Source organism: Anastrepha ludens, chromosome 4, assembly GCF_028408465.1.
Source record: "Anastrepha ludens isolate Willacy chromosome 4, idAnaLude1.1, whole genome shotgun sequence".
NCBI lineage: Eukaryota > Metazoa > Arthropoda > Insecta > Diptera > Tephritidae > Anastrepha > Anastrepha ludens.
In genome coordinates, this window is record NC_071500.1 from 22340461 (window position 1) to 22362840 (window position 22380).

The 22380-nt window shown below is 37.1% G+C and overlaps 1 protein-coding gene across 1 annotated transcript in view; it reads left to right on the forward strand.

Annotated features, from left to right (window-relative positions):
* The first annotated feature begins 9309 nt into the window (after nucleotides 1-9309).
* Nucleotides 9310-22380, forward strand: part of LOC128861218 (homeobox protein araucan) — a 71220-nt gene continuing 58149 nt past the window's right edge. Inside the window, exon 1 of the mRNA XM_054099176.1 lies at nucleotides 9310-10200. Within this exon, the coding sequence (XP_053955151.1) occupies nucleotides 10150-10200 (51 nt within the window). The 5' untranslated portion in view covers nucleotides 9310-10149. The remainder of the gene's footprint in view (nucleotides 10201-22380) is intronic.

Consider the following 22380-nt stretch of genomic DNA (forward strand, 5'->3'; position numbering starts at 1 on the left):
CTTGTTGTTGCTTTTGTTTTTTACTATCGCATATCTAACGTTTATATGTGCGCACATACATACACACATATTTATATATTTTACGGCAGAATAATAAAAACGAATGAACTTATAAAATTTTGTAAAAGTGTGACTGATGCGACAAAAATTGTAAATAAACGAAAGCTAGAAACTTTTGGCGCTGCGTTTACTGGCGCATGTATGTATGTACATAAAAAGTGTGTACAAGTGAGCAGTTGAGTAAAAAATAATAAATTCGGTGCCGGAGTTAAGTAGTCGTGCGGTGCGTAGCGGTGCTAAAGTATGCGTATTAACAACATAAGTGCCGCCCTTTTCGCAATTACTTAAATTAATACAAAAAAACAAAAATCGAAATGGAAAAATATGCGCTAGGTCAGAGCAGCGCAGAATGGAATTTGCTAAAATTGCAAAAAAAAACAAGCTGGAGCATAAAAGAGTGTGAAGTAAGACGGTCGCCTTATTGCCTCCGTGCTGAGTTGTCACTGCAAGCGAAACAAGAGCAAAAGCAAAAAAATTCGTCATTGTAGTAGAAAAACGGTCATTGTGTCCTGCTGAGCGCCTAAGTGTCGACTTCGATTTGTTGCATTACTCAACATGTTTTTTAAGAGTTGCGCCTTGGCTGACCGACTGCTCTGTTGTGCTGCTGTTCATACTTTCATTGCTTAGCATTTAGTGGTTGACTGTTCTTTTCTTTTTTTGCTTCTTACAAGTACTCTCGCCATTCATTACCCTGTCCGCCTTTTCTACTAGATTACAACGCACCAAGTGGCCTACACACATATACACACGCACTTGCTAATACGCATCGCTGCTTGATCACTGCCGGTTCAATGGCCGTAGAAACAATCAATCAAGCGGGACCAAAGAGACTGCAAATCGATAAATCGCATCGAACCACATGTGGTTGATTTGTGGCGTAAACATTTGTGGCACGACCACCCACTGTGCCGCCGCACATATGGCACTCCAGTGCCAGTGGCAACTGCTTGTTTGAAGAGAAAACGCACTTGCTGCTGCAAAAAGTGGTGCGCATACTTTCAAATGCGTTAAAAGCTCTTTAAACGCTCTGCTCTATTTCCCCCTAACAGCCCTGACTCAGCGCTAACATTCATTCTCATTTCTTTGCGATACGTTGAAAAGCTATTTTGACAATTGAATTGTCAACTGTCAAAAAGTGACACTGTCATGCGCCCATCCTTCGCGCTGCCATAACGCATACACACACACAGCTACACTCTATCCTAAATATTTGTAGAAACACACCCAGCTTGCTTTTTTGCCCTTACTACGCTGCTTTCTGTACTTTCCGCTACTCCTCGGTTATTTGGCATTTTCGCCATTTGCGTAACTGTAAAATTGTGCAAAGGCTATGAATGTATTTAATTCAATTTAGTTGTTGTTCCTTTCTTTCTATACGAATTTTTTTTTAATCCCCGTTTGTCGCCTTTTAATGTGTCAGAATCGATTGCTAGCCGTGTACGTTCCCTTCCTCTGCATATCCCTCGTCCTGCGGCGCGTCAGTGAAATGGTGCGGTCTTCTATGTATTTTATGCCGTTTTAATTGCAACATCTGTCGCTGTGGTTATCGCACAATGCGTGCCGCATATTTCATTGTGTTTGAGTGTTTTCATATCCATTTCAAACTCGCTTCGAAACGCAGTGACATTAGTTTTTGCAATGAGTAATAAATATTGCACGATTGCTCGCTTTATAAGTGGCTGGAATGTCAAAATATTTTTTTTTTTTTGTTTTTTCGCAGAGATGTGAAATGAGGTAGGTAGCAATTTTCAGGGTAATTAATGTGTGTATGTATGCATGCATGGATATATATATACATATATTTTTTTTGAGATAAATCAATTCGCAGAGAGGAGTTATTTGGCTACAAGAGGTTTTAGGTATGTTTGGTGTGATAAAGAATTAATCCATGTTGTTGGAGGAAGTATTTTCATTTATTAAAATGTTACAGCATATTTTGAGATTTAGATTTCTGAAAGTTTATAAAACCAAAAAATTCTTTAGAAAAATTTCAAACACGACTTGTTAACAAAATTATTCCCTTCTTTTTTTTTGGATTGGCACTTACACCATTTTTGGGTGTTTGGCCGAGCTCCTACTCCTATTTGTGGTGTGCGTCTTGTTGTTGTTAAACAAAATGGAGGGACCTACAGTTTTAAGCCGGCACCGAACGGCAGATATTGTTTATGAGGAGCTTTTTTATGGCAGAAATACACTCGGAGGTTTGCCATTACCTGCCGAGGGGCGGCTGCTATTTTTAGGTGCGCAACCAAGTTCTCGCTTTGTTTTTGATGAAAATACAACTTTATTCTGAAAAAAATGGTTAGAAGCGAATCATTGAAAGTATTACCCATCACTGGCTACTACTTTTTCCCATCTTTCTGGTAGATCTCGTATACCGTCGCGGTAAAACTGTTCATCTTTTGAGGCTATCCACGGATCAAGTCATTTTTTAATATCTTCATATGAATGGAACTGCTCATCAGCTAGACCATGTGCCATCGATCGGAACAGGTGATAATTGGACGGCGCAATATTTGGAGAATATGGCGGGTGGGGTAGTATTTCCCATTTCAGTGTTTCCAGATAGGTTTTAAGGGGCTTGGCAAGGTGAGGCCGAGCGTTGTCATGCTGTAGAATCCCTTTTTCATGAATCTCCGCGTATTGCGGCGGCTTCTCGCGCAGTGCATGGCTCAATCGCATCAATTGAAGTCGATACCAATCCTCAGTGATGGTTTCGCTTGGTTTTAACAGTTCAAAATAAATAACACCAACTTGGTCCCACCAAATACATAGCATAACCTTCGCAGCGTGAATATTCGGCCGAGGCGACGACGTAGAAGCATGACCGGGCAGTCCCCATGACTTTCTTTTCTTTGTATTGCTGAATTGAATACATTTTTCATCACCCGTTGAAGAAAACCCTTCCTTTTTGCCGCTGGATCAGTTGTTCACAGGCGAAAAAACGACGTTCAACAACGGTTGGTTTTAACTCATAAGGAACCAAGAGATTTCAACCTATTTTCTCCGAATTCCGAATGGTAGTCACGCACCAAACCCTTCGGCTCTTAAATACATACAAACATGAACGCAATACATGAACTTTCTTGCGAAGATTTAACTTTGCGCTTTCCCCTTCTGCTGCCTTTCACCAGCGTCTGTAGTTCAGTATTACATCTAACAGCTCAGGCACAGATGGGCACACTAATCAGTAAAACTTTTCGGGCACTAAAATTTAATTTGCATTACCAGTAAACTTTTACTGATTACTGAAAAAAATTGCAGTAAAATATTTTGTTTTACTGATTACTGGATACAAATTTTACTAAAAATAATTTTTTACTGACTACTGGAAAATTTTTTTTACTTAAAATACTATATTTATAACCAGGCTGCATTGGGAGATCACGACCTCCTCCATCCTCCTAATTTTTTTGATCAGATCGAGTCGAGGAGACGTTTCAATTACGTCGTGCAGTCGTTTTCCTCTTTCGTGCAGCCGTTTCAGCTTGTCTGTGTTGTCGTTTGCTGCGGTGGGAGTGACGTGCTGTTCTACTGCTGCATGAGAGCTGGTTGGCGTTTGCTGCGCTGATTGTAGCCCTCTGATACTGGGACGTGTCTTTCTTCTGAGCGCTGATGTTTGTATGCGCGATGATATTTGTCTAACAGTCAGCTATGTTGCCCTTGAGTGTAGTGTGAGCTGATCCGATTTCAGATGCGTTCAGAATCTATGCATTCTTTACAGGCGAATATCTTAGCAATATGCTTCTTCTTCTTACTGGATCCACAACTGTCCTCGTTTCGTCTATCTTTGCTTCCATCTTCTGTTCTTTTCTCGCTTGCTTCTTTTTCTTGTTTTTGTTTTAAAGGATTGCCCATTTTTAGGTCTATTGGGTCCCGTCTTCAGGTCGCTATCCTCACATGAAGTGCAGTTTGCCTAAATGTATCCATGGTTATCTATGTGGGCAGCGAGACCATGTAAAGGTTGATTCCACGCTTAATAGCCAATAGAGTTCAGATAAAAAACGGGAGCTAGTCAGGATTTCTCAACTGAGGCAGTGCCACCAACTGAATGCTGACTTATGAGCAACGCACCCGAAGGTTTGCCAAAGTTTTAATAGGACGAGGGCACTGTACCATTAGCCCGGTAGCCATTTCATCATGATGCCACTCTATCCAAGGTCTCAGAATACTACAGCAACTAGCCAGGGCGCCTTCTCACGTTAGCAGGTATCCAGTGGGTGCTGTAGTCTCAGTATCTGGAAAGTGCTTGAGCTGATCTCGGAGGCCGTGAGCTGCTTGATAAATACTTGCAAGGATCACACTAGTCATTGCAAGGTTAACGCCGGTCCGACACTTTACCTGATAGTTTACACACCCATTCCAGACATAGATTTGGACCACATTTCCCATAAAAATGATAGTAAATACTTATTTTTTACGGCAGAAATTTACCGCACAACATTTATTTGATAATTGTTGGTACTTTAAGCCCCTAAAATGAGAGTTCTTGTGGTCTTGCAAGGGATATGCTACAAAAGGCTCACTTGGCTTATATCTGCTTAGTTTATATGGAAAAAATTATCATAAATATCAATCTGGGACTTTTGAGCCCCTATAAAAATTGAATTTATGTATGTATGTATGTATGTATGTGTATATGCAAATATGTACCTTTTTACTGTCTTCAAAGAAATTTAAGAGTTTTGTCAGTAGAAGTACAAATCTATGGAAACAAAATGAAGGTTGAAAGGAGTCACCGTTGCATTGGTTGTACAATAAGTTTTGCAGTTCAATAAGAGAGGGCGTTGAAGTAGCCAAATTTTTTTGTTGTATTGGCACACTTTTCATATGGACAAATGTGGAGTTTCATTTCAATCTAACAATTGATTCTTTTTTCCAAGACATTTAGCATTGACGTGTCACAGGATTTTCTACAATGGAAAAAATCAAGTTTCGTGCGGTGATTCAATTTTTATTGTTGGAAAGTTTAAAAGTAAAGGAAATTTTTAGATGGATGCTGAAAGTGTATAAGGACGTCTCGCCATCAATTTGTACAGTAGAATGATGGGATGCGGAATTTACACGATGTCCTACAAACCTCTAAAACGACCGAAGTGAAGGGCGTCCAAAACCAGCAAAAACGCCAGAAATAGTAGAAAAAATCCTATTGGAAAATCGTCGAGTAGCTGAAAAAGATTTAGTAGAATCCTTAGACATCTCATTGAGCGGTGTAAGCAATATTTTCACTGTATTATGGGGTTTTAGAAAGCTGTGTGCGCAATGGCTGCCGTATTCGCGAGCACATTCGAATGTGACTTTCTCAGCAACATTTAGAGCGTTTTCGAAAGGAGAAAGTGAATTTCGTGCATCGATTTATCACTGCGGATGGGACTTGGGTCTACCACCATGATCGTAAATCAAAACAAGAGGCTAAAGGGTGGCGTGACCCTGGTTCTTGGGCTTCGAAACGAGTTCGAGTTCAGAAATCGGCCAAGAAGGTATTGGCACTCTTTTTTGTGATGCGAAAGGAGTTTCGTTCGTGAATTACTTGAAAACTGGTAAAATAATAAATTCTGAATACTATTTTAACCTTTTAGACCAGCTGAAGGAAAAAACTCGTAAAAAAATACCCAGTTTTACAAAAGAAAAAAAAAATATTTTTCATCACGACAATGCACTGAGTCACAAGAGAATTTTGATAATGGCTAAAAAAACATAAATTAAAGTTCGAATTGTTGTAGCATCCACCAAATTCACCAGATGTAGCCTTAAGTGACTTCCATCTGTTTCCAGACCTAAAAAAATGCATGCGTGGAAAGTGTTTTTCAATAAATGGTGAGGTCATCACAACTGTGGAAGCGTATTTTGCAGCCCTTCCAGATTCTCACTTCAGGGGTGGAATTCATAAATTGCAATCTCCTTGAAACAAGTGTATTGATGTTCAGGGCGACTATACTGAATAGTGAAGTGTATTTCAAACCATAAAATTGAGTTCTTCTTATCGAACCGGAAAACTTATTAAACAACCTAGCAGATAGTTATAAAGTTGAATCTCTCAAAACGCAACCACTTTGTGCCAGAAATAGCAAATACTTGCATTAATTTGACGGATTTAAAAAATTTCAGTTATTTAGTGCAATCATATTTTATTGATAGGGGTTTATTTTATATTCACACATTCAACTAACAGACCCGGCAATTGCTGTGCTGACGAATCGTTGGCTCATCTGCCAATGGCTGTATGTTTATATGGTTAAATTAAGCACACGACGAGTATCACCTAACAATAAAAAGCGATCTCAACCAAAACTCGCAATCTGCGCTTTATATCTTACAATTTGCGATGTTAATATATTCAGTATTTTAAATTTTAGTTTACTGTATCCGCCAACCTAAAGTCCATAGATATCTGCTTGTTGGTGGCCTCATAATGGTATTCAAATGGCCTTCGCTGCTACTTCGGGAGTACCAGAGTTGCACATCAACCCTTTCGCCTAACTGCCTTTTCTCGACAGATGAATAACAGTGTTCGCGTTAATTTTATGATAATTTTAAGACCGAAAGGCAGTGATCAAGTTAGAAAAAGCCAAGTGACTGAATGATGAACAAGTATTGCAAAAAAACAAAAAAAAAAAACAACAAATCAAATCATAAAAGTTTCTTATTTAAAAATGGCTCATTGTACTAGAAGGAATACATTTTATTGTCGGATTCAACTAATTCATGATTTAAATTAAATTAAGAAATAATATAAAAACGCATTTTAGTCATAACTTGACTATATAACCACCTAGTGATACATTTTTCCCAAAGTATTTTTTTATTTCTATTGCGAACTCATTTTTTAATTCAAATGAAACTGAAATATAAATACGGGTTATAGCAACAAATCCATTCCAGCGCTTCCTGGAGTTCAAATTTAAGCGCTACCTACCTAAACCATGTACGGACCAACCCAAACACATGCAAAATTTCATCAAAATTTACCTAGTCGTTTATGAGCAGTTAAGGGACTCCGGCTCAGACTGCAGGCTCGTACAGAAGAATTATATTAGTAGATAGGATAATTTCATAAACATATAAATATTTCATAATTCATTTAAAATAAAGGACAAATAAAATAAAAAATAAATATAAATATTTCATTAAAAAAAAAATAGTAATTGGTTCGAAGTAGCAAACACACAGCGTACAGTCAGTGCACGGAACGAAGAAGTTCGCTAGAATGCATGGCTAGTATCTGTATTTCTATGTGTATGTTTTTTAGATAGTCAGAAATGTTAATCGCTCTGAAAACCCAGCCGAAAAGATGCTTATTAGAGTACAACATTAACACTGTGAAGCGATTGTGTTTATTTGCGTTTGTTGGATAGTTGCGTTTTGGAGAGTTGCGTTTTGAGGGGTTCAGCGGTACATATTTAAAATTAATATGCAGTAGAGTTCTGCAAAAGCCTCGCTGTAAAATGGCGTAGTATAATCTTGGATCCGTAATATTTGCATGTGTCTGTATACTAATATTTTAGCTTCATGCATTTTAACATTTCTAACACGCTTTATTTCAAATACCTTAATAATACACATCTTTGTTTTACACAGGCTTCTTGAATGTGAAATTAGCAAATATTACCAGCACTTGCATACAACATAAGTATGTGTAAGTATAATACATATTTACAAAAGTTTGTCACTTAAGTCTTTTGTTACATTTTGCAAATGTGATTTGCTGCTACTAAGCGCTACTAAAAAATTAACGCGCATGTTAAGCACAAAAGCTCACGAAAACGTAAATTAAATGATCTGCTTAACCTTTTTCAGACGCATTAACACAATATTATGCATTTTTACGAACACTGTTTTGCCTGCGAAAATGTCCACAACCTGAAAAGGAGCGAAAAGCCATTTTATTGCATTGCAAAATGGTAAGAAAACTCCTCTACCTTTTTTTTGTTTTGTTTTTGATTAGCACACAAGTATAGCAACAATACAAAAAGCATAACTCTACGTGAAAGGGGAAAAAGTGTGAACAATGCGCTGGCGTCGTTTTACTGTAAGCAGTTGAGTTGTAGTGCCGGGAATATTTGCGCTTCACGGTTGGTCGAAATGAATTTACAAAACAGAAATAATAAAAAAAAAAGACGACACACAAGAACATCCAACAACAATTGGAGCAGAAACATGAGCAACACAAGCAAAGCCCATACACAGCGAGCAGTTGTGCAAATGCACAACAATACAAAACAAAGGGGTGTGGCTTTGGTCTAGCAACTCAGCACTGGGTGAACAATAACAATTTACACGTAGAAAACTAGCCAAGTGGCTGTTTTGTTTTTGCCTTGTAAGAAATGGAAAAAATAATGGTTCTATCACTCGTGTCGTGTTTTTGTTTTTGTTCGTCTATTTCTTTTTTTTTTTGTTCGCTTTTGCCGCAACCCTATCTACTCGACTTCGCCAAGACAACTCGCACCTGAACGTTATGTCCACAACACCAACAATGTCATGCAAAGCTTCGCGATTGGTTAACTTTTGGTGCAGTAAAATCAACAACACTAGCATGTTTGCTTTATTTCCCCAAGAGAGTAGAAACAAAAAAATGTGCAACAACAACGTAATGAATGGAAACTTGTTGCCGTGGAGAAATGAGCAACTTTGCCTAAGCGAGAGGTTATTATGCGCAGTCGAATCGGAGGGAGTAGTAACATTTCATTTGATATTCACGTCGTAGAAGAGGAAGCAACAGAAACGCAGCTGTCACATTTCCAGTGCAAGGCGACTTGTACACAATGTTGAGCAGTTGCTAACGTGTGCTCTGTCCACGTCAACGAGTAGTAAACAGATGCATTTACTCGCTATATGTTGGAGAGATAGTGAAGAGCTAAAAGTGGTGGCTGCAAAATGGGCGGCCGTTCGCTGCTTAACGCACTCGCTAGAAATTGAGCATACACCTGAGTTCGTAAATTTCACAGAGAGCTAATGGCGAGAGACTTATAAGAATACAAATTCAATGTTATTACTTATCTCTTTCACACCTATGCACGAGTGGCCGCCACAAAATGGGGGGAATTTCTTGGCGCTTCTCCATCACTTGGCGCTCTTGACTGTACGCAGCAACTGCAACAATAACAACTCAGCCAACAACTGTAAACAGCAGTGAAGCAGTCAATTCTTGTTGGACTCATTTGCTTGATTGCGTGGTGGTGGTGGCGACAGCTTTGGCGCTCGAGCGGAGCGGCATATCCAACCAGTTCGTGTTCGAGCGTGAGTGGCGTTGCACAGTGTGAACGGATTTCGTGGTGAGCTCGCGTGAGCTAAAGAACAAATCGAAGAAGCTTTCCAATATTTGTTTTTGCGGCAGCATTGAATTTGACGATTGCTTCGTTTCGTCGTAAATTGCAATCTCACTGACTTTTGCTGCTGTTGCCGCGTTTCGCATTCGGCATTGTGTTCTATCGGCGTCTATGACATCCTACATGTCCGTTTGACTTAATATCAGTTGCAGTGACGTGTTGCTGCAAAGGAATTTCAGATTCACATGCGCTTGTCTGTATGCGCAGCAGTTGCTTCTGGTGTCCGCCACATTTTGACAGTGGATACTGGCGACGGCGGCAGTGCGCTAACCCAAATAAAAGTGGAAAGGAAGAAAGCGGGTACACCCGAACCGCTGTTGGTAAACTTAAAAACTACGGAAAAACTTTGTTTACAAATCAATGAAAATGCGCTGCAATAACGGAAATATTTGTAGATCAATTAAAATGAACGAAAGTTGTTAGTGCGAAATAAAACTGCTAGTAATACTCGTTGCTTAGTGAACTAATTTTGAACAATCGAATATGGAAAACTGTGAAATTGACTGAAGCGGTACGGAATAAAATAATATAAATGTGTAAAAATTTGTGAAATATTGAAAGCGTTCTGACTGTAAAAATATGCAATAACTTTCATTGACATACAAATCTCGACTTACTGATTTCTTTATACACAAAAAAAAAAAAACTAAAATAAAAATAAAAATATATATTAAGAAACTATTCGTGCAATAAGAACTTTGTGCAATAAAAAGCTTGAAAAACGAATACCAAAACAAGTTGAAGTGTTGAAAGACTTGCAAAAATGGCAGCATATGCACAATTTGGATACGGTGGCTACCCTTCAGCATCGCAGGTTAGTTATGAAAAAATTTCAGCAGCAGGACTTACTATCCGATATAGTCAGCCGCAGTCGAACTTGCATATAGTGAGTTTATGTAGTATTTTTTTGGCGAAAAAATTATGTTTCAAATGCCTGCTACGACACATTCCACACGACCAAATTTTTAATATTATATAAACTAGCGGCTTATTTTCAATTTAAATTATCGTAATAAATCGAACGGAACAGAAATTTTCGTTGGAACGGAAAATTCCTAATCCTACAATGACTTTTTTAGCGCCAAAAAAATTTTTGAAAATTAGTTATATCGCGCATAAAACCATGTGGCTGTTAATGTTTCAATCATTTTGTTATGAAAAATTTATTATTTAGACTATTTATTGACTATTATTGAAAATCAAATTTACACCAAAGTAAAAACTAAGAGCCATTTTTCGAAAATGGGTTTGCACGAGACCGATTTTCATTGCTTTCCAAATTTTGTTTTTTAGAATTACTTCGATTTTATTGTTATAAATACAGACATTAACCAAAAATTTAGTATGATCTCCTTGCAGTTATAGTAGAATTTATGAATTTTTCATTTAAATGCTGAATAAAAAACTTCAAAGTAGTGCTCACTTTTGTAGACTTTCCATTTTCGTAGTTTTTTATAATATGAAATATGTTGTCAGGTATGTATTATACCTAGAAACTTTATGAATTTTTTTTTTTTTTAATTTCCCTTTATCCCCGGCGGTTTTAATGACATATCATTCACTTAGGACCGAAATCTGCTTCATACTTTCAATATCTGTGCCACTGTGAGTTGAGTGATCATCATTTTTTTCTGCTTCTTGTCATTTGTCTAGTTACAAAATCCTTTAGGATCTAAATCTAAAGTTTAGAGACACTTAGTTTCAACAGAATTGATGTGAAACAGTAAAACGCCCAACGCAAATTTACTGAGTGAGTCCTCAAAGTGGATCAAATTAGATTAGCGCCGGCATATTTTACGAGCAGCCAGGGAATTTCCTTTGAATGATTACTGACAGGAATATATTCGTACTTGAATATTCTTGAATACATACCTACATATAGAGTTGGGAGTTTGCTTACCTAGTTTATGCGGACATATCTTTGATGAACAAGAGACTTGTTGCTGTGCACTAATCCAATACTTTGACACATTGACACATTTTTGTTTTCTTCAAAACCTCATCAGGTCAAGCATAACATATTTTTCTATGAATGACTGAACTCAAACCTCTTTGGAAACCACAGCAGTTTTTCCAGCTCCAGATATCTACAGAAATATTCTATCTTTCATTTATTTTCTCTCGAATGGCGAAGTGTTGCGAAGTAACTTTCCTTATTTCATACACAAATCATAATTATTTATCGTTTATGCCAATTTGCCAGATTTCTAAATGGCTGCAAACAGCGGTCAGCCTAAAGGCTGGTATTTCTTAAAATCAAAAAATTTTCCAATTTAAAAATGCATGAAAAATATACGCGAATGTAGCAGGAAAGAGTTAATGCATAAAATTAGACTTTTCCATAGAACCTTTTTGCTGGTTCTATCCGCGAATAACAATTTTTATATTTCATTGTTAGCTGAAGTTAATAGCAGCTGCATATGAAGAAATTGGAAAGCAAAGTTGCAGCATTGCAAAAAAAAAGGGAAAGGGAAAAATAGAAGAGGAGCGTGGAAGTACTCAGCCTTTTCTCCATGCTTCTCTGACAAATCTGTAATCCAACATTTAACGACGTCAATTTATCATTTTGCTGAATATTATCCAGCGCTTTTTAATCAGTATGACAAGTTGCACTCCTCTTTATCGGAAATTTTCATAGGCGAGAAGAAGAAAATGTTGGAACTTTTTTATACAAATAATACAGGTCTAAAAACACGATTCGTCGAAGACAGGATTTTTTAAATTTTGTAATAATATGCAACCGCCGTAGCAGAATGAGTTGTGCGTGACTACCATTCGGGAGTGCGGCGGTTCGAATCTCCGTGCATGAAACAGCAAAATTATAGAAAAAGTTGTTTCTTATAGTACTCTCACCGCGGCAGGCAATGGCAACCCTCCGAGTGTATTCTTGCCATGCAAAAGCTTCTCATGAAAAATCATTTGCCGTTCGGAGTTGGCTGTAGGTTCCTTCAATTGTGGAAAAACATCAACACCTCAAATAAGAGGAGGAGCTCTGCGAATATATTTAACAGAAGTGTACGCGCCAATTATTTTTTTTTAATAATATAAACAAAAAATATGCCACTCGCAGTACTACAGCTTTGAAGATTAGTTGAAATAATCAGTTCGGAAGACAAGTTAGAAATCGATTTAGAGAAAAATAAGTGAGATGTGCTTTGAAAAATTAGACTCAGAGAAGTAACCTAAGCCTACTAAGCTATACTCTCATCCCATACTAATTATCAACATGCGAGAAACATCAAATCTTAGAAAAATCGATTGCTTCTCGGCAGGCTACGTCTGTCTTTCCCCTTATAAAAAATCATTTGCCATTTGGAGGCGGCGTCAAACTGTAGCTCGCTCAATTGTGGAAAAACATCAAAAGGCACAAAGTAAACTGAAGCAGGAGCTCGACCCAAAAGGCTTTAAGCGCTGATTATATAGACATTTAAATGGTAATAGTTGTACGAGTTAGGCTAAGGCCTTTATGCACTGCGACTAGATTGATCTATTGTGTGCCCCTAATTACTTAATTATAATTATTTAGTATACCGAGGCATCCAACCAGCTCCTTAGAAGTGAGCAATTGTAGGTCTTCCTCCTCTAGTAGGTACGAGCCCAGGATTCTGTGTCTCCTGTGGCACAAGGCCTCAAAATTGGTGATTAAGTGCTCCCATACTCCTCTCCTCTGGTAGCGGCAGGCTAATCGCCTACTCTGCCAGAAATCAAAATAGATTAACGAAACCAACACTGGACTGAGTCTTGTCGAGGCCCTATGCTCCCGAGAGGAGTGAACAAGAAAAAAAAAAAATACTCCTCTTCATCACAGCAGAACCTGCATGATCATGTACTAGGCAACCCTATTGGGTTAAAGTGTTTCTTACGGGCAAAGTGACCGACCTGTAAGTGATTCACAGAGTAAACTGAGCTCCTTTTTATCAAGAGCTAGAGCAGATTTTGCTCTGTTGGCATTGAAGTTCAAAAACTTTTTGGAGTGATTAAGGCCGCTTGTGCCGTTCCAGTGTTCCCTGATTTTTGTTTGGACCCATCTTTTGGTTTCCTGTTTAATATTATTTTTGTTAAAGCCGAAAAATGGGGTTGATCCAACAAAATATTGCACCCTTCTGCCCCTTTTTTGGCATAAAAGTCCATCTTCTCGTTTTCGTCTTCATGTCCCCCATGTCCTGGTACCCAAATCAGTGATACCTGATTATGAGTGGCCAGTGTGTTGAGTGCATTGTTACATTCTATTAGGACTTTTGATTTAAATGTGAAACTATTCAAGGCTTTGAGCACCGATTGGCTGTCCGAAAGTATTTTAATTTTTACTTTCTCAAACCCTCTCTTGGATATATGATTTCCACTGTTTCCATTATGGCGAAGAGCTCCGCATGGAAAATAGTAGTATCTGTGCTTCGTGTTAGGGATTTGTGTGCTCCAGGCCCCAATATTGCTGGTCCTACTCCTTGGCGCGTTTTGGAACCATCTGAATACCGTTTTTATGAGTTATATAAATAATTATAAAATGTAAGTAAAAATTTGAATTCTTTCAGGTTTAACTATTTTAATTTAAAAAACGTATTCCATTAAAAATTATATGTGAAAAATTACATAATTCAAATGTCACCCATCATCACGCGTATAGGCTGTCATACGAGAATCAAAATTTTCAAGGACTCACTCACACATTTTCGCGTTCAGTTTAGTAATTTCGATCCGAATGTAGTGTTTCAATTTTGAAACTATTATTGGCTCATTCGCATAGACTGTACATTTCAAAAAATCCGTTACGAAATAGTCTTTCCTCTTCTTTCGTAGCGTTAAAACGCGGGGTGCGTCAAAGTTTCCTTCCAAGTGGTCTATCTTGAGCTGTTGCTTCGTAGTTACGTATTCCCAACTTCTTCAGATTGTGTTCCACTGCGTCTATCCAACGTTTCCCCCGTCTGCCTTTGGTCTTCCCGCCCATTAGCTTAGTCAAGGCTTTCTTCACGGTACAGTCAGCGCGCATGCGGGTCACATGACCTGGCCATCTTATGCGCACAACTGTCTCGTTCTGCGTTTGATCGTTCTGTTCAGAGTTCAATCGAATTCTGCAGGTACCATCATCTATTCTCATTGGGACAAAGATCTTTCTTAAATTTTTTCTTTCCATGGTAACAATCTGCGCGCAGTTATCAACCTTAAAAGTCCAACCATACGTTAGGATTGGTGGAATAAGGGTCTTGTACATATTCAACTTTGTAGTTTTAGACAAAAGTCGGGACTTGAACAAGTTAAGGTGGGCGTAATACGCTTTGTTGGCGGCGTTGATGCAATCCCTGACTGCGGAAGTTGAGTCACCGCTACATGCGGACATAACATTAAATGCTGCACTGTTTCAAAAGTGGCTGCCACATGGAAATTTTGCATCTACGCAGGGCATCTCGATTTCCACAGATATTTGGTTTTGCCCTCGTTTACAAAAAGGCCAATAACGTTCGAAATTTTTTTTAATTTTTAGTTAAATTTCTTTTAAATCACTCCTATTTCTTGAGAGAATAGCGATGCCATCTGCGTAAGCACATATTAAATAGTCTAGTGGAGTTATATCGCATGATCTAGATCGCAATAATGTAAATTTTTCCCGTACTGTGTGATTTCTGGCTCCATCCTGTTGAAAATAAAGATCCTCTGCGTCTATTAGTTCAAGTTCAGGCCACAAAAAATCTTCAACCAGCTGTCTATTGCGATGTATATTGACGGTAACAGCTTTTTCATTTTCATGTTCCAAGAAAAATGGCGTCAAAAACCACACCAAGTACATTTTAGTGGATGTAATAATTTTTCTGAAATTACTCGCGGGTTTTCTGCGGCCCAGATGCCTCAATTTTGTTTGCTGTCAAATGCATCCAGTGAGAAATTAGCTTCATCATTAAGGATGAATTTTGCGTTACGTTATTTTTAAATAATCGATCATTTCCATAATAAGTTTCTATAACTTTTGAGCGTAGCTGTATCCTGTAAAATTGTACATCTGCCTACGTGACAAATATCAAGAGACATAAAAAGATGACATTAAAAAAGTTACCGTCTAAGAACTATTCACTACTGACTAGACTAGGCGTCACTTTTGAAAAATGCTTTATTATGATTTAAAAAATGTAATACAGCCACGCAAGATATAAAAATATGTAGCTAAAAATTTCATTTAATATGCTGTCAATTTCGAAAATTAATATTGCGCACTTTAATGAAATTTCTTCTCGATACCCGTCGGCACATCATAAAACACAGAAACAAAAAAAACAAAAAACCAAAAAAAAACCTGGCGCAAATACGATGTACAAATGCCAATATACCTGCTTATCTTTTTCACGATTTTTTTGCCATTAAAATTTAAAAAACCGATATTTCAACTTTTTGTGTTTATTACTACTTATATTGAGCACACAAAAAATTTTTTTATTTAATCTTTATTTTATCTTCAAAACATACAAAAAGTCTAATTAAATTACCACCCTGTGGTCTAGCGCACGAAAATTTCACCTATTTTCACGATTATTTTTTTTGCCATTAAAAATTAAAAAAAAAAACGATATCTCAACTTTTCGTGTTTTTTACTACATCTATTGAGCGTATAAGATTTTTTTTTTATTTTAAAAACAAAATTTATTATTATAAAAATGCCGATGAAGATGACCCTCTCGAAAAATCGGACCCGGACGGAGTAGGTGATTTGAGACTTCTACCCATCTGAAACTCAAAATTTACGCAGATTCTTAAACAGAAAGAGTGCAGTTATGGTCGGAACTAGAACAAATCGAAGAAAATGAAAATTGGCAAAAATGTAAAAAATTAAAAATTGACAAAAAAAGTTCGTAAAATCTACTCTTTTTTCACTAGTTTTTTAGTGTAAAAAATAGGAAATTATTTAAGGGCGAACGCCACTGTGGGGAGGGTAAAAAAATAGTCGATTTTTGGGAATTTGTTTTTGTAAGTAGGAGTAATTATTCGAGGATCGGTGAAAAGGCAATTTATTATATATGTATTAGAATATGTTGATGTAAATTTTTATTAAAAAATATTGAAAATTGACAAATTTATGTAAATAAACGTAACGAGTTAAAAAAAATGACGTCATCTGGTGGCAGCGATACAGCAATGAATAATCAATAATAATTTTATTAATCTACACAATAGTGGCTATCATTGTATGTAGCGTTTTTTTTGTTTTTTACAAAATGGTAGTGATTTGAATTTCGATGTGTGTTTTTCACCATTTTTTTGATTTTCAACAAGCCCAAAAAAATAGTTATTTTCAAAATTTTGAAAATCGGCTACGTACAACGAAAGCCAATGCGATAATAAAAAATTTGAAAAAAAGAAAATGAAAATCGGTTCATTAGTCTTCGCGAAATCGTTGCCACCGTATCAAAAAAAGTCGATTCGAGAAAAACGCGTTTGAAATAATGCATCGTATCGTAAGCGCTACGGGGCCGAACCAACGGGTGCTCACTTAAGTGCACATAGAATCGGGAATAAAACGAAATTCGCCTTAAAATTATTACCACATTTTCTTGAGTAGTTATACTAACAATTTATGCAAAAAAAATCGATTTTTTTTAATTTTCACAGTGGCGTTCCCCTTAAATAAAATTATGATTCTAGTGCCGACGATAGCCATATATATTTTGAACAACATATTCAAACTTCAACTGATTCGGTAGAATATTTTTTTTCATTCCCGCCGTTTCGAAAAAAGTCGGTTCAAGATAAATGAGCTAAAAGTTTGAGGTACAGGAGCGCGCGGACCGCTCTTTACCTGGTTAACGGGCTGTAGAAGCTTTAATATTGAGCATTTCCCTATAAAAATTTCACAGCATATTACGAAGATACGCCGATAAATACATTTTTTTATAAAAAATTCAAAGCCGAAATTTTGTTCCAAAATCGATTTTATTTTTTGAGAAACCGCTATTTCATCAAAAAAATGTATTTGCTTATTCCTTCGATTAATTACTAGATTCAACATTGCTTTAATGAAATCTGTTTGGTTTTTTAATTTCAAAGGATCCTGTACAGAGATTTAGAGGTCACGGCAAAACGTCTTTTTTGAGAGGAGCTCCTGGAGATCAGCTGTAGCTCCTTTCTAAATAAATATTTTTGCTAATACTTAGTCTTAAAATACAGTTTAAAGATAACATAATTTCTACACATAAAGATCAATAAATTTAAAAGTTTTCTCAGAAAAAATTCTGAAAAATTAGCTGTATATAACCCCCTAAGAAACACCCAAAAAACACTAAATGAGGCGAGGGCGGCTTTTTTCTCGATTTCGCGTCTTTATGCTGGCCTCTAAATGGATAGGCTTATAGTTGTATGCAGCCGTCTAATAGTATTTGCTTTTTATGAAAGGCGCTTTTCCTGGTAAACAGAATTTTTTTTTATTATTATTATTGTTCATGGTGGGCATCGAACGCCCGACCAACTGAATGGTTTTCATTTACCAATCTGCTTAGCTATGGTGGTTGGTATACTACTAAATATTAAGCAACTAAAATTCAGTGCTGCCAAGTTTTGCATTTCAAAATGCAACAAAACTTGGAAAAATCTCACTGTTTTTAGTTGTAAGGCGTTTTTCAATAGGGGCGCTTCAACTTTTTTCCGATAGGGAGGGCGAACGACGCAATATTTTTTATTTTTCGCTTGTCATTTGTAAACGTCATTAGTATACATTTCATCATGGAACGTTACACACTTGAGCAACGATTGCAAATCGTGCAAATTTTTTATGAAAATAATCATTCTGTTGCTGCTACTTTAAGAGCATTACGGCCATTTTACGGTTCTTCAGTGATGAAGCTCATTTTTGGCTCAATGGCTTTGTCAACAAGCAAAATATGCGTTACTGGGCAGAGAGCAATCCACACGTGATTCATGAGGCACCGTTGCATCCCGAAAAAATCACTGTTTGGTGCGGTTTAGATGCCGGCGGCGTAATTGGCCCATATTTTTTCGTTGACGAGAACGATCGCCACGTTACTGTGAATGGAAATCGATACCGCGACATGATAAACGATTATTTTTGGCCACAATTGAATGGTATGTACTTAGACGACATGTGGTTACAACAGGACGGGGCCACAAGCCACACAGCACACGCTACAATTGATTTGTTGAAGAGTAAGTTCGATGAGCGCATTATTTTCAGAAATGGACCGGTCGAATGGCCGCCGCGCTCGTGCGATTTGACGCCTCTAGACTATTTTCTTTGGGGTTATGTGAAGTCATTGGTCTACAGTAACAAGCCGGCGACGATTTGTGAGCTCAGAGTCAATATTGAACGCGAAATTGTTGGAATTTCGGCCGATTTATGCAAAAGAGTGGTCGAAAATTGGGTTCAACGATTGGACTTCGTAAAACGTGCACGTGCACATGCAAAAGAAATCGAATTTCATACTTAAATGTATATGTTCAAACTCGATAATAAAAAAAAATTAGTTAAAAAAGTCAAACCGTTTGTGTTTTATTCAAAAAAGTTCAAAAGTTGAAGCGCTTTTACTGAAAAACGCTTTATATAATTGGTGTTTATACCCTTTTCGGGTGTTTGGTCGAGCTCCTCCTCCAGCTATTCGTGGCGTGCGTCTACAGCTTTAAGCTGACTCCGAACGGCACATAGTTTTTGTGAGGAGCTTTTGCAATCGGAGATTCGAACTACGTACTCCCGAATGGTAGTCATGCACCAACCTATTCGGCTACTCATTAAAATTAGCCATTTAAAATGTGCCCATTATAACACAAATTATTTTCAAAATCTATTTTCCACTAATTTTCCACTTGTGACCATAAATTTGAATTTTCATAGTCAATAAACGTGTTTACTATGATATGACAACTTTATTGCATCAACAACAATTTTCGCTTTTTAATCCATTTTTTATGTGGAGGAGTTCATTTACTGAAAAATGTGATAAATGGTACGGATTTTTGCTTTTAGAAGTATTCTTTCCGCTAAAAAAGAGCTCAGATTTTACATTTGACAACGGCAATGACAAAACCGAATTATAAAATTTGTTACATTTTCAAATTGATTCAGACCGGTCGAGCCTTTATACATCTTAACTTCAACCCAATTAGGTGATACAAATTTGTAGATTCACATTTTTAAATATTTAAAATTATTTAATGTTTCTAATTATTTAAATGATATATTCGTTGATTGCATTTGAGTTCAGAACAAAATCACAAAAAAAATGGCATTTAGCACTAAATAATTTTTTCGGTGTTTTAATTTTCAAAAGCACTAAATCTCGTGCTCAAAGCACCAACTACAGAGGGTGGCCAAATTATTATACTCAAACAAAATTTTCTGTATTTTTATTCGGTTTCTTAGCGTCCAATTTTTTCTTAATATTAATTAAAATTACATAGAAATTGAATTTGCCACATATATTTAGTTTGTATTTTTTATTAGTCATTAAGCTCCAAAATGTTTGCGCTTGTTTGATATAGTAATACGTACAACTGCACCTACACATGCCAATTCAAATGTTAAGCATACATACATTCATACGTATACTATGTAGCCCATTTTCTCGTAGTGCTCGCGCTGATGATTCAATACTCAAATATGCACAAAAATTAGGTGATCAGCTGATACTCAATTGAGCTAATTTCAAAGCATTTGCCAAACTGTCTCAAAGATCAAAAGAATGTACGAATTAAAATTTTACTTGTAAACCTAGTGAGTAGATTTGTTAACAATGTTAAATAACAGCGGATTTGTATACAGTGATTAGTAAATTCTCTTGAAGCATTTGATGTGAAAAAAAGTGTTTAGGATGAGTAAATCAAGTGCTGATACATCTACGCGCAATGAATACAGGAATTGGTGAGATGCAGCTTACAGTTATAATTAGCGTGCAAGTATGATACATATGTATGTATATACTTAGGATACTCATATTAGCGGTATTTGTTGTTCTCGCGATATACCGAACGTAATATGACTCTCAAAAATGAATGCAATCATTTGTATTTGGGTCTTCTAAGCTTGACTCAAACCAGTAGTGCACACAGCATACATGCACAGCCCGCTCGGCTTTCACGTACAGATCGGGTGTGCGAAGCTAACGAATGCTTGCGACGCTGGCAGCGAAGTAAATTTGCCTTCATACATCATAGGCAGCAGCGGACTATACCACTTTTGTGTTAAATTGCATTTCTACCACATCTACTGCCATAAACTAAAAATCTTACACATTTTCAAATTTTCAATAATTAGTACCGTAGAAAAAACAATGATTGTTTAGATAAAAATAGGTGAATAAATAAATAAGCAAATAAATAAACTGAACAAATTGGATATTTTTACACCTTTTGTGGTTAAGATATAAAGCCTGACGGATGCCTTGCTATGAAAATTTATTCTTTTTTCTATTTATACTTTTTTTTTATAAAATAAGTGTCAATGTTTCTTGACATAGGTACCAATGAAATATGGGTTTGTTTTTCCTTTACATTAGTAGTAGTATTTAAGTATTAGACTTTTAATAACCTAATAAAAAAGTGTTAAGCTTAAAAATTGTGCATTTAAAAACTTATACAAGGCGGGTTCAATAAGTACCCATGTTAGAAATGAAGACACCATTTTTTCCAAAAAAAAAAAATTTTTTATTTTTCAACATAGTCTCCTTTAAAAAATAGCCACTTCTCCCAACCCTCCGGCCATTTTTAACCTCCACAAAAAATAAAATTCGTCGAACTCTCCAAAACACGTCTCTGTCTCGGCAAGGACTCGTTTGAACTAAATTTTTTTCCCGCGAGCCATTTCTCCATGTTAGGGAACAAGAAAAAGTCGCAGGGTGTCAAATCGGGTGAATACGGGGTGTGGCCTGATGAATGTGCTGGTGTATTATCGTGAAAGGTGAAACAACACCTCCTTTTTCGCCAAATGCGACCGTGCCTCCCTCAATTTGTTATGAAAGTGGTCACATAACTCACTGTAGTATTGTCCAATAATCGTTTTTCCTTTTTCTAAAAAATACGTGATGATGACACCGTTCGCATTCCAAAAACCCGTCGCCATAACCTTTCCGACCGATGGGACTGTCTTTGCCTTCTTTCGAGCAAATTCACCGCGCAAAATCCATTGTTTTGATTGTTGCTTAGTTTCTGGTGTGTAAAGATGAATCCGGGTTTCATCAACGATTACAACTCGACGCAAAAATATTTTCCGATCTCGCTTAAATTGCTCCAAACCCTGCTTGGGAGTTAAAAGCCACACCCGCTTGCTGCCCACCGCAATAAGCGGCACCCATCGGGCCGATAATTTTTTCATCGCCATCTTATCGGTAACCACGTCTGTCGGGCGTCCTGGTCGCTCCTTATCAAAAACGGATGTGTGCCCACGTCTAATTGTGGTAATAGACGGTGAAGCGTCGCCATAGACAGCATCTTACTTTGTTTTTATCTCCTAGCATTTTTTTTCGTCCAAAAACAAAAAGCGAATTACCGAACAATACTGTCTTTCATTCCGTGCGACAAAAATGACTTTTTTTATTTATCCCGGGAAAATTTAATGTGCACTTGAAATTATAACCATAACAGCTCAGTTACTTCAAGATGCTTAATTTTATTTAGAAGGCGTTTTGATCGGATAACTCGTTGTTCTCGCGTTTGCTCTTCTGCGCATAACGTATGATTTATACCAGAGATTTTCATGGCCAAACCGACGGATAAGTTCCTCAGGAACATTAAGCTGCCTCGCAAGAGCTCTCACTGACTTTGAAGGGTTCTCAACGACTCAAGGGTCAATGATCGCCTGCACTTTTTGAATAAATTCTACAGATCGGATAGTTTCAGAACGTTTCTCTTGGTTTTTGCATTCTCCAACAGTTTCTGCATCGGTGCCTGATGCTTCCAATTCACGGCGAACCTTATGCACGCTCTTAAGAAAATTACAGATTTCTAAATCGGTGTGATTTACACATTTAGCGTCAATGACTGCATGCCTCTTCGTTTCTTGAGTTAAGTT